Source organism: Typopeltis vanoorti, chromosome 4 (assembly GCF_054136105.1).
Source record: "Typopeltis vanoorti isolate ZY-2024b chromosome 4, IOZ_Tvanoo_1.0, whole genome shotgun sequence".
NCBI classification, from domain to species: Eukaryota; Metazoa; Arthropoda; class Arachnida; order Uropygi; family Thelyphonidae; genus Typopeltis; species Typopeltis vanoorti.
In genome coordinates, this window is record NC_143552.1 from 72,753,917 (window position 1) to 72,766,652 (window position 12,736).

The window sequence follows — 12,736 nt, forward strand, 5'->3', positions numbered from 1 at the left end:
GAGACTGGATAATTCACCTTCAGGTGAAAAGACCTGATAAAGGTTTTTTGCATCCTAGGATTTTTCGAGTCTTTCCAACTAAATGGCTTCTTCTATACTGAATGAACTCTAAAGGCTATCTGAATAGAATATAATTAATGAAATTATATTTTCTTCAAGCACTGTTAATCTCCAAAAATTCAAGAATTATATCTGTTCAATGATCATCCACACTTCAAAAAAAGATTCACTCAATCAAAGTTTTGTTAGTTTAATATCTCAATTAATTTTTTTTAAAATGCATTGCAAATCTAGAGAATTTAAAAAAATTTAAAAGCACAATTTTTATCCCATTGGTCCTTCAAAATAAGCCTCCTTGCTTTTCTTTAACTAAAGAATATATTATTTATCAAATTCATAAGATAGCTGAACTGCCATATACTTAATAATTCTTTAGTACTGAAGTGCATTTAAGACATTAATCTTCAAAAATTATAGAATTATATTTGTTGAATACTCAACCACACTTCAGCAACACTCAGTTTTTCAGATTAATGTTTTTGTTACTTTAAATATTTCAATTAAAATTTTTTAAAAACCTTTGTTAGTGTGAGTAAATTTTTATGGTAAATGATTATCCTTTTTATATAGTAAGAAATAATTCAAAGGATTTGAAAATATCTATTTTTACTCACCATCAGCCCTTCGAAATAATCCTTCTTGCTTTTCTTTAACTAACAGAATACCTTCTTTATCAAATTTATAAGATGGCTGAACTGCCACAGCTAACAATTCTTTGGTATTGAAGCGCATTTAGAAGCACTTTCCACGTTCAACCAACAGCTACTCCATATACATCTGATGTATGTTTACATGCTATTAAACGAAAGAAAATAAGTTCTTACATCGTTTGTCTTAGCAAAAAAATAATTCAAGATATAAACACTGAGACTTTTGTATATCATTATCTTAACAAACCTCAACAAAGTCAACAGACTTATTGTGAGAGGTCTCACACAGCAGCAGCAGCCATATATATCTATCATTTCGAACCTTAAACTCATCATACCCTTGCATTCATAAAGACATTCCAGCAATGCATTTCACTCCCCCACCACTCTTTATGTAAAACATCTATTCTTAACCTGCTGTCTTCATCACACTTTGACACAACTTCTGGGAGAAGGGGTCCTCTTCCTCTTGTCCTCCACTTTATGTATAATTTCTTCTGTATTAATCTTGAAAAATTCCCTCATCAACTTAAATTCTATATTGCATCATCTTTTTTCTAGCTATCCATTAAACTCTGCAATTTACAATTCTTCAACTTTCTTCTGATACAGTCTTAGTCACATATATCTAGTCTCCCTCCCCCCCCCCCTCTCTCTCTCTCTCTCCAGAGTTTCCACATCAACATAATAAAACCAAGTGACCAAATCTACACAGTAGTCTATATTTGATACAACTGCTTCCATATCTCCTTGCCATTGTGCTTCTTGTCATAGCAACAATATACTCTATTAAACTTCACACCTCTGTTGACCATCACTCGCTGAATCTGAAACCCATCCACTTCTCTGAGCACAAAGCCATCAATAGTATATAGCCCTGCATCTTTGCGCTCCCACTTTTTCACTGATTTACATTAAAAAATTCAATCCCTCATTTGTCCAAGTTAAAAATCCACTTAAATCTTTCTGAAGGTACTTGACTTCATCATCACTCCATATAATTTGGGAAAAGTGCTGATGTTTTTCTGGAACAGCTGGAATATAATCCTTGGGAAACTATTTGAGACAGGCTGCTCCAAATTACACAGAATGGAAAAGGCAGAGAAATTAATTTGATGGATGAAGGTGAGCTGAAATGGCTGTTGTTCAGCAGCTGCTCCCATTTATATATACTCAGAGAAAAAGGGAGAAATGATGGAAGCCAGTCTGGTAGCACAACCACCATAGAAGTTCCTACAGAAAAGACAGAAGAGCAAAAATGCAATATGACAAACTGCTGGAGTAAGTCAATGAGAGAAGGGGGGGGGCAATTAATTAACCAGACTGCTCTCTGAAAAAGAAGCAAGAATTTGTAGAGAGGCTTTTTTGATGTACCAGAAATTGACACACTTGCTATGTGATTTACTGAACATTTTCTCAAAATTGTCATCAAACCAGTCTGCTAATTATTTCACTGGCTTCCTGTCTGTTACTAACATCTTCATATTTACTGCTATTTGTAAACTGAATCTGTTAATAAAATCTAGATAAACTACTTTCAATATTATTCAAATTGTTTTTATATGTAGAAAATGTGCATATCACTTCCTAATATGCACATTTAAGGGATACACGATTTACTAAGATTAGTGTAGATTAACAAGGAGTTTATAACTAGAATCAAATCATGAAGATTTCGTGCATTTTTCAGAATTTAAAAATAAACTTGCATTTTCTAAATATATTAGGGTTTCCTGTTATCAGTACAAAATTTAAGCTTCACTATATATTGTTCTGTGATATAGAAAAAAAAAAAAAAAAAAGCAGTCAAATTCAAGTGCTTGAATATTTTACTATACTTAAGAAAATAAAATTAAAAAATAAATGCAAATTTATAAGTGATTATAAATGCAGTACTTTATTCTATATTTTAAACACTCTCACGTCACTAACATATGAATGTGTTTAAAACAAAGAATAAAGACCTCTCTCTTAAAAAGAAACAAACAGTATCCATTACAATGACGTTCTGGTGGTACCATTCAACCTGTTCATCACTCAATGCGTTAAGGTTTTATTATTATTTTCTTGACCTCCATGGAGTCACAAGACTCATCATGGGAGTCAATATAAAGTCTATCATAATCACTCCTTAAACTCATCCACCATCTGCACTTTCACCACCCTTTCAGGAAATGCATTCTATGCTCATACCACTCTCCATGCAAAAAAAAAAAAATACTTGTTACCCTTTAACTCACTACTTCCTTTTGTGACTTCCAAGGATGGTCCCTCGTCTTTGTTCATTCTACCATATGAAAAATCTCCTGTGTTAATCCAATAATAACTTTTCAAAAGTTTAAATGTTTAATAACCACCAAACTCTGCAGTCTGCATATCCTCAGTCTGTTGTCATAATCAAGATTGTATAACCCTAATATCATTTTTGTTATCCGTCTCTGCATCCTCTCCAGAGACATTTCATCCTCTTCAAATCTTGGTGACCAGATCTGAACAAAGAAATCGAGATGTGGTCTGATCAAACCTTTAAATAATGGGACCACCACACTTTTATCTCTTGTGATCAATATACTCCTCAATATTGCAGCAATTCTCAGAGATGTCTTCACAACCTTAGAAATTTGAAGTTTAGAGGATATATTGCTTGGTTCCTCCACTTCTTCTATTATAACTCCACCAAGTGAGTGTAAAGTATCCCAACTGTGGATCCTAAATTTCAAAACATTGCATTCAGTTGCATTAAACTGATATCTCAACTTATTCAAATAATCTTGAAGAGCCAAAACATCAGCACTATTATTAATATCCCTCACAAAATTATTCACATCATTTGCAAACCACTGAATTCCTGTATTCTCCCTGTATTATTATTACTGGCAACTCCAAAGAGTCCTTAGACTCATCGGGGGAGGGACCCCAAAACATCATGTCCATCACAACTATTCGACATTCACACAGTATCTATCATACTTTGCCTTAAACACATTCACTGTCATAGCATCCACAACAGACTCTGGCAGCTTATTCCACTCATTCACCACTCTAAAAGTAAAAAACTAGCTCTAACACCCTTACCAACCACACTCTTGCCAAGCTTCCATGGATGTCCCCCTAGTCCTCCCACCACCAGTCCTGTTCTCAAAAATATCCTCTGAATTAATCCTAGAGAAACCCTTCAGCAATTTGAATGTCTCAATCATATCTCCCTTTTTCCGCCAATCAACCAATTTCTGCAACCCACAAACTTCAACGTGTTCTCATAAGGTTCATTCCATAGACCTGCTATCATCATGGTCACTCGCCTCTGGATCCTCTCAATCTCCTCCCCATCAAGAAGAAACCTAGGTGACCAAATCTGGGCACAGTAGTCGAGTCGGGGTCTTATTAAGGCTCGATACAGAGGAACAATAACTTGCTTGCCTCTGCTCATCAAAGTATTCTTCAGCATCCAAGTGATTTGATGAGCTGATTAAGCCACTTTTGCAATGTGCCACCTAAACTTCAACTCCCTATCCATCAACACTCCCACGTCCCTAGCTTCATCAATCTCCTGGAGTACAGTTCAACCAATGTGATATGCTGCTGCTGCTAATCTTTTCACCCCAAAATGCATAACCTCACATTTTGCCACATTAAATTGACATCCATTCTCCTTAGCCCAGATCTCCAATCTATCCAAACCATCCTGCAAAATTTTGACATCTGCATTCACTATTGTCCTACCCAACTTTGTATCATCAGCAAACAAATGAACTGTTCCTCTCAGATACTTCCTTATATCGTTAATGAACAAATTAAACAGCAGTGGTCCAAGAAGAGAGCCCTGCGGCACACCACTAGTCACAGGCCATCTTTTGGACTCCACTCCTGAGTAAACTACTTTCTGATATCTCTCCATCAACCACCATACTATCCATCTCACTAACCCTATATCCATTCCCATATGTTGCAGTTCACGGATTAGAATTCCATGTGGTATCCTATCAAAGGCCTTAGCCAGGTCCAGCAGTATCACTGTAAACCCATTACCCTTATCCAGTTCAGCCATCACTGTGCTATAAAACCTGAGCAAGTTACTGAGGCATGATCTACCTTTCACAAAACAATGCTGTCCCCCATACAGTATCTCATTTGCATCAATCCATTCCTGTATTTTTCCCTTGACTACTTTTTCCAAGACCTTGACAACGACTGCTGATATGCTGATCGGTCGGTAATTTGCAACAGCAGTCTTGGACCTCCTTCATGCAGTGTAACTATTTTCCCCTCTTTACACCCCTTCGGGACTAAACCAGACCCGAGACTCAGATTAAGCAATATGATCAATGGTACTGACAGGTCTTTAGCCGCTTCACGTAAGACCCGTGCTGGTATACCATCCAATTCCACAGATGTATTCACATTAAGGTTCTATAATAGACTATTCACCTCTGCTTCATTCACCACAATTCCCGTATAAACTAATGGTTCCTTCAATGTCACCACCTGGATGATATACCCTTGCAAAGTGCTCACTCAGTAATTCCACTATATCGACTGATTCAGTGACCTCCCTACCATTGGCATTCCTTAAAATCATTCTGCCATGTGCAGTTTTTTTCTTGCTTGCAGCATATTGAAAGAACTGTTTGGGATTCTCTTTTGCTTGCATAGCTAGTTTCCTTTCATAATCCGCTTTTGCTTTTTTTACCACACTCGTTATTCTTCTGGCCTGCGCTTTATACCATTCGTGTGCCTGCAGGTAACCTTTCTCCTTAAATTCCCTCCACAGTTGTTTCTTTTTTTGCAATTCAAGCTTAATGGTGTTATTCATCCATTTAACCCCTACTTGGTTTACTATTCCAACCCTAGGTATACAATCAGCCATAATCTCCCGTAAATGCTCCTTGACCTTCCCATGCTCTATCGACGTCTAGTCCTTGCAGTTGTACATGACATGGCACTGATCCAAGCAATCTCCTAAGCTTATCATACTTGCCAGCATGGTAATTCCACATTTACCCTGTCTTAATCGAAAATTTCACACATTTCGTCACCTCTCAGGTCACTCTCACCAATAGGTGTCAACATGGTCATATTCATTACAGTCAAATTCTCAGATGCTATTACTAGGTCAAGCACTCTCGAACCCCCTAGTATTTTCCATTACATGCTGCCTCAAATAGTTATCCCTTAATAACTGAATAAAATCCAGTTACTTCCTCACATGTGTCCTCTCCTCCTTCCAATCAATGTTATCATAGTTGAAATCCCCCATAATAATTACCCTCCTTCCACTCATTTCATCAATTTGTTTATGCATACTATCTCCATCTATTCCATCACCTGGTCTATAGCAGCACCCAACTGTATATTTTGTTCTGCTAGTCTCAATCTCACACCAAATAGCTTCAAATGAGCTCTTTTCGCTATCCTGCAATACAACTTCTATTCTCCTTGGCCGCAGTTCATCAGCTATCATCAATAACACTCCTCCCCCATTTTATTCTCTTTGTCCCTCCTACACACTATACCCTACACATTCTATCCCACTAACTATATCATCTTCTGTCAGCCATTTTCACTAATGCCAATAACCAGTGGCCAGGAAGAGCCAACCAAGGCCAAAAATTCTTTCTTCTTATTCCTAATACTCATGGCATTAGTATATATGAAATGCAGAGGTCCATTTGCCCCACCCCTATCTTGATGCATTATACTAACTATCCCATTCTGATTTCTTGTCCTTTGTACTGGCTCGGGCACATTATATATATTCTTACACTCAACTGCCTCACTGATGTCTGCATATTCACTTCTCCCCCCCCTCCTTAATAGTTCTAGTTTCCCTGATTTTGCACATCCACTTTCACTTCATTCAGCAACACTCTTTCCAGTCTTCGCACAACAAATCCATTCAAATGCAAGCCATCCATCTTGTACAAATCCTTTCAACCATCAAACTCACCCCACACATCCACGAACTCCACACCACACTGTCTGCATAACCTGCGCATAAAGTCATTTGCGATTATGGCCCACCTTCTAAACTCTTCTCTGTCATACTGTGGCAACAGACTCACTATCCTAACTCTGTCACTCTTTTCTTTTGCTACCTCTAATAATTCCTTCAAGTCCTCTCTCTCATATCAAATTTATCTCCTTTCAAATCATTCGTTCCCGCCATGACTTTCATTTCTTTCACCCTCTGCTTTTGCGCTCTAATACTTTCACTTACATCCTTAATTTTCGCACCTGTTAAGTACGATTTAGTCAAATTCTCATCTATCACACCTCTTACTAATGAGTCACCATACAACACTCTTTCCTTCATTTCTGAAACACTCCCAATCATACGCTTATTTTTCCTTTCACACACTTGCTTATTTCCGTTAGCCGAAGCACTCGGAAAAGAGTTTTGCAGTAGCTCCAACTGCCGCTTCACCCTATGTATTACTCCACGTAACCGTGCGATCTCACTCATTACAACTACTTCCTAATTTTTTTCATCATTCAAACCATTTTCTCTCTCTCTGTATAATTACTTTCACTCTCTCTTTCGTTACCGCTCTCATTGCTATGTTGTACAACAACCAAGTTAATGACACAGTCAATTCCACAGTACATTCTTTTATTAATATGTGGTGAAATTCCATCTATTCTCCCACAATTCATCCCACAATTTCCTATCAAACCACTATTTTCTCTCATTCTGGCTTTCTTCCACAACAACAACAATCTCACGACCTGACACACACTTCAATTTCTCACTTTCCTTACATTTTCGGCACAGTCTGCCATCACTATCATTATCTATCCAAACTCCAGTCTCTTTCGGGAAAGCATACATCCTACACACATTGCACGACTGAACGAACTCCTTTACATTAAAGTTTTTGAACAAAGACGGCAAAGTTTTGGACGCCATTGTTTTTCATCGCATTGGCACCATGTGCTACACTATCAATCGTATCTTTAAAATACTAGTTTAAATAAAGCGGAAATCACACAGACACACCAAGTTACCAAAAACAAACAACACTATGTTAAGATTAAATCAATATTGCCAATTTTAACTCAAAATAAAACTTATCTTTTCGGGAACTCTCTGCAAATGTCGATAATATCATCGACATAAAGACTGAACACTAACAGTCCGACTACTGAACCCCAGGGAATTCCACTTAACCTTCCTACTCCCTGATACTGCTTCCCTGTATACAACTTTGTGATATCTTTCAGAAATTGCCAGTTACCAATTCAATTCATGAACTTGATATTCAAACAAAAACTAATTTGTCTTGGGGTACCCTGTCAAATTCCTTTGCAAAATTCAAAATAAATTGACAGTGTATGCCTTCATCTACTACTCTTGTTACGTATTATAAAAGGCAACCAGATTAATAAAATAAGACCACCACTTAACAAATTCAACTGGCCTGCATAAATAATATTGCCTTCATCTGCCCAATTCTGTATACTATTTCTTACCAATTTCTCCAAAATCTTAACGACTACAGAAGAAATACAAACAAGCCTATAGTTTGATATTTTCATTCTATCACCACCACCTTTATGCAATGGCACTATTTTACCCTCCTTCCCGTTGCAAGACTGTCATTAAACAACCAAGTTAATGACACGGTCAATTCCACAGTACATTCTTTTATTAACATGTGGTGAAATTCCATCTATTCTCCTTGCCTTACTTACATTTAGCATCTCAGTATTTGGAATACATCTTCATTCACTTCTAACATTTCATCATTCATTATCCTTCTAGGAATAAAGTCTGCTGTACCAGGATGAAACACTCTAATAAAGTGATCATTAAATAGCTCAACCATGTCATCTGCATTGGTCACCCAAGTCCTATCCCCATTCAGCAAGGTTATCTTCTGCAATCATTTTCCCTCCTACTTGACACATACCAAAAAAACTCCCTTGGGAATATCCTTGGATTAGTGTTAATCTCTCCTCACATTTTAATTTTTCTCTCTTTACAATACTAGTCAATTTCCTAACCTCAGCCTTATATTCCTCATGCAACTGTCCTCCATCCCTCTCTCTCAACAGGTCTTCTGTAATCTCTTTTTTCTCTGCAATTCCTCTTTAACTTCTCTTGCCATTTTTGACTACAAATCACTTTATCTCCTTCACTCGAGGTATACACTCTACCACTACTGTCAACTTTTTTTTTTTTCTTAAGTATCTCCCTACTAACCTCTCCTATGTTGAGCATGCACTATTAAACTCCCTTTATGCTGAGTATGCACTCTTAACCTCTCTTCCTTCAAATTCTTTATCCACCATACTGCTGCAAGCTGGTTCTAGATATACAATAATTCCTGCCTTATAATTCCACATGAATTCCTTCTGCTTTGATACCCTACATCAATTAAGCAATAACAACCAGCATGGATTCTACTATTCTCATTCTACAGCAAACTTCCTTGCTAACCATGCCCAGTGTTGGACACAGATTATGGAAAAATTTAGAGAAACCATATGACTGCTCTTGATACTTCCAAGGAATCTGATCATGTCTGGCATTTAGATTTTCTTATTGAACTGTTATCTTATAGCCTCCCTTTGCAAGTGGATTAGCTGTTTCCTCTCCGGTCATTAATTGCATTCATGGTAGATTGCTTCCTCTCATCAGATTTTTATTAATGCTACAGTGACTCAGGGTTCTATACTCTAACCAAAACTCTTCCTCCTCCTATACATTGACCATCTCTTTCTCTAACTTCAAATCTCCCTGATAGTTTGGTTGATGACAGTACCCTTTATTCAAGTTTCAATATCTTCAAAACCAATATCTTAAACCCTAAACTCTTTCATTCTCTAGACAATCTAGTGAAATGTTCTGGTGAATTTCAATGTCATCAAACCACAGTCTTATCTTCTTACACAGAAGAAAGATCACACTTCACTACTTCTTATTTTCAAATTCATAAGGTTCATTCCATAGACCTGCTACCATCTTGGTCCTTCGCCTATAGATCCTCTTCATCTCCTCCACTTTACTACTATGTGCAGATGTGGTTGCCAGGGTTTCTTGGTGATGTGGAGGAGGTGAAAGGGGGGGGGGTCTTATCAAGGTTCGATAAAGAGGAACAATAAACTGCTTGTCAAAGTATTCTTCAGTAACCAAATAATCTGATGAGCTGCTTTAGCCACTTTTGCTATGTGCCCCCTAAACTTTAGCTCCCTATCCACTAACATTCCCAAGATTCTTAGTTCATCAATTTCCTGGAGTACAGTTCCATCAACGTGGTATACAGCTGGTAATCTTTTCACCCCAAAATGCATAACCTTACACTTTACCACATTAAACTGATATCCATTCTCCTTTGTCCAGTCTGCCAATCTATCCAAATCATCCTGCAAAATTTTGACCTCATTTGTATTAACTATTGCTCTACCCAACTTTGTATCATTGGCAAATAACTGAACAATTCCTCTCAGATCCTTTACTATCATTAATAAACAAATTAAACAGTAGTGGTCCAAGAACAGAACTCTGCAGCAAACCACATCACAGGCCTTCTTTTGGACTCTACTCCTGAATAAATTACTCTCTGATATCTCTCTACCCTCCTATCCATCTCACCAACCCCATATCCATCATGCTGCAGTTTACTGATTAGAATTCCATGTGATATTCTGTCAAACGCCTTTGCAAAGTCCAGCAGTATCACTGTAAACCCATTACCTTTATCCAACTCAGTTGCCGGTGTATTATAAAAAGTGAGCAAGTTACTGAGGCATGACCTACCGTTCACAAAAACCATGCCCCCCCCCCCCCATACAGTATCCCATTTCTATCTATCCATCCCTGTATTTTGCTCCTGACCAACTTCTCCAATACTTTGAAAACTCCTGATACTCTGATCGGTCAGTAATTTGCTACACCAGTCTTGGTGCTTCCTTTATGCAATGGAACTATATTTCCCTAATGTGTAGTACAAAATGTGGAAGGGTTATAGTTTATTTCTTAGGGTTCTGTAGTTTGGATTCAACAGATTGCTGGTACCAGTCATGTGGAAACAATTAAAAACATTTTAGTATACTTCCTGAGGAGAAATATAAAGCTATTGATGTTACAAGTCAAAGGCAGACACAAACTCTAACAACAATAAAGAAATAAATGGTTGAATAATAAATTACATGATAACATCGTAATTAACTTTAATGAAATGAAAGTACAGATATTTCATGCTGAAAATAACAGTACATCATTAGTGTGTAGAAACAAGCAATCAAAGGATTATAAAGTACATATAGCAGTCAGTGGTTTACCAACTAAAAACTATTGCCGTGCACTAGAAATTAATATTAATATCTCCCAAAAGTTTAGGAGATTCTTATCTAATGTAACTATCAAAAATAGTTTTAATAACATTTCAATAATATTATTTATTAATATTAATTTCTAGCACACGGCAACAGCAACAGTTTTTAATTGGTAAACCACTGACTGCTGTATGTACTTTGTAATCCGGTTCTTTTGATTGTTTCTACACACTGATGATGTACTGTTATTTTCAGTACAAAATATCTGTACTTTCATTTCATTAAAGTTAATTACTTTGGTTATCATGTAATTTATTATTTATAGTCATGACACATGTACCTTTAAAGATTAAATAAACAGTTAATTAGTTTAATAATTATATACAATTTCTTTTATACACACACACACACACATGGATCCCACTCACAAAGGCTGTAAACGTAGCAAACATTTAAGCATTATGGGTAAACTAAGAGTTATATAATACAATTTCCCTGTTAAAGAACCCATACAGAAATTTTCAAGCCACTTCAGGTCACTGATAAACATGACCAGTGGTAGTGGTTTCACAATGGTGATGAAAGGCATCTATCACTTTTAAAACATTCACAAACATCTGTGCACACTGTGGAATTTAAAAACACAGTATGTCAGTTGGAGAGAAAGTACACATGCTGTTCACATTCAACCATTCAGGTTGGCCTTATAATGCAATACTATAATAATTACTAATTATAATAACATCATGTGTGCAGTATTGTTATGGTAGAAGCATAATGACCATCATATCCTTGATCTGTGTCTTGTTGAGAGGGGAGAGAGCTCAGATATGATGTAAATTATGAGGGTTGTCTGAAAAGTTCTCGGCTTCAACCATAGATGGCAACACTATTGGCAAGATTTTTTTTTCTATGTTGGTACATCTGTCATAAGCATCCATGTGAAATTGCAAGTCATTCTATCAAGTAGTTATACAGCTGTCTGAAGCAAAAGTGTTGTCTGTATCCTTTGAAGTGGATAAAATTGAGTATCATGCAGTTATAAAATTCTTTGTAAAAGAAGATTTAACAGCAAAAGAAATTCATTCGAAGTTCATAAAAGTTTATGGCCGCTCTTCTCCTTCATTTTCAGCAATTAAGAAATGGGCTGCTGAGTTTAAACATGGCTGTACCAGCCTTGAAGATGATTAACGTGAAGGACATCCAAAAAGTGTAACAACAAACAGAAAACATTGTTCAAGTGCATGATATGATATTGGATGACCGGCGAGTCAAAGTGTGAAATTGCTGAGACTATAGGCATTTCAAAAGAACATGTAGGATATATTTTGCATGAAGAATTGCAAATGAAAAAACTTTGCACAAGATGGGTGCTGTGCTTCCTCACAGCAGATCAAAAATGCACCTTCATGAAAATCTCTGAACACTGCTTGGAGCATTTTAACAAGAATAAAACTGTTATGAATGAAATTTTGTGCATCGATTTATTACTATGGATGAGATTCACCATTACACACCAGAATCCAAACAGCAGTCAAAACAGTGGACAGAAGTCGGTTGTCACCAAAGACAAAGTCGGTTCCATCAGCAGGAAAAGTCATGGCATTGGTGCTTTGGGATGCTAAAGATATTTTGTTTATTAATTATCTTGAAAAGGGTAGAACAATAAACGAGGAATATTATTCCGATCTTTTAACCAAACTAGATGAAAAAATTTGTGAGAAAAGACCTGGTTTGCAGAAGAAAAA

General features: G+C 36.7%; 1 protein-coding gene across 4 annotated transcripts in view; it reads right to left on the reverse strand.

Annotated features, from left to right (window-relative positions):
- The window catches only part of LOC150107404 (inositol polyphosphate-4-phosphatase type I A), a 484,038-nt gene that overhangs the window by 452,529 nt on the left and 18,773 nt on the right, over nucleotides 1–12,736 (reverse strand). For all 4 annotated transcript variants that reach the window (XM_090391868.1, XM_090391866.1, XM_090391867.1 and 1 more), the window contains exon 2: nucleotides 675–855. In XM_090391868.1, the coding sequence (XP_090247994.1) occupies nucleotides 675–792 (118 nt within the window). In that variant the 5' untranslated portion in view covers nucleotides 793–855. The remainder of the gene's footprint in view (nucleotides 1–674; nucleotides 856–12,736) is intronic.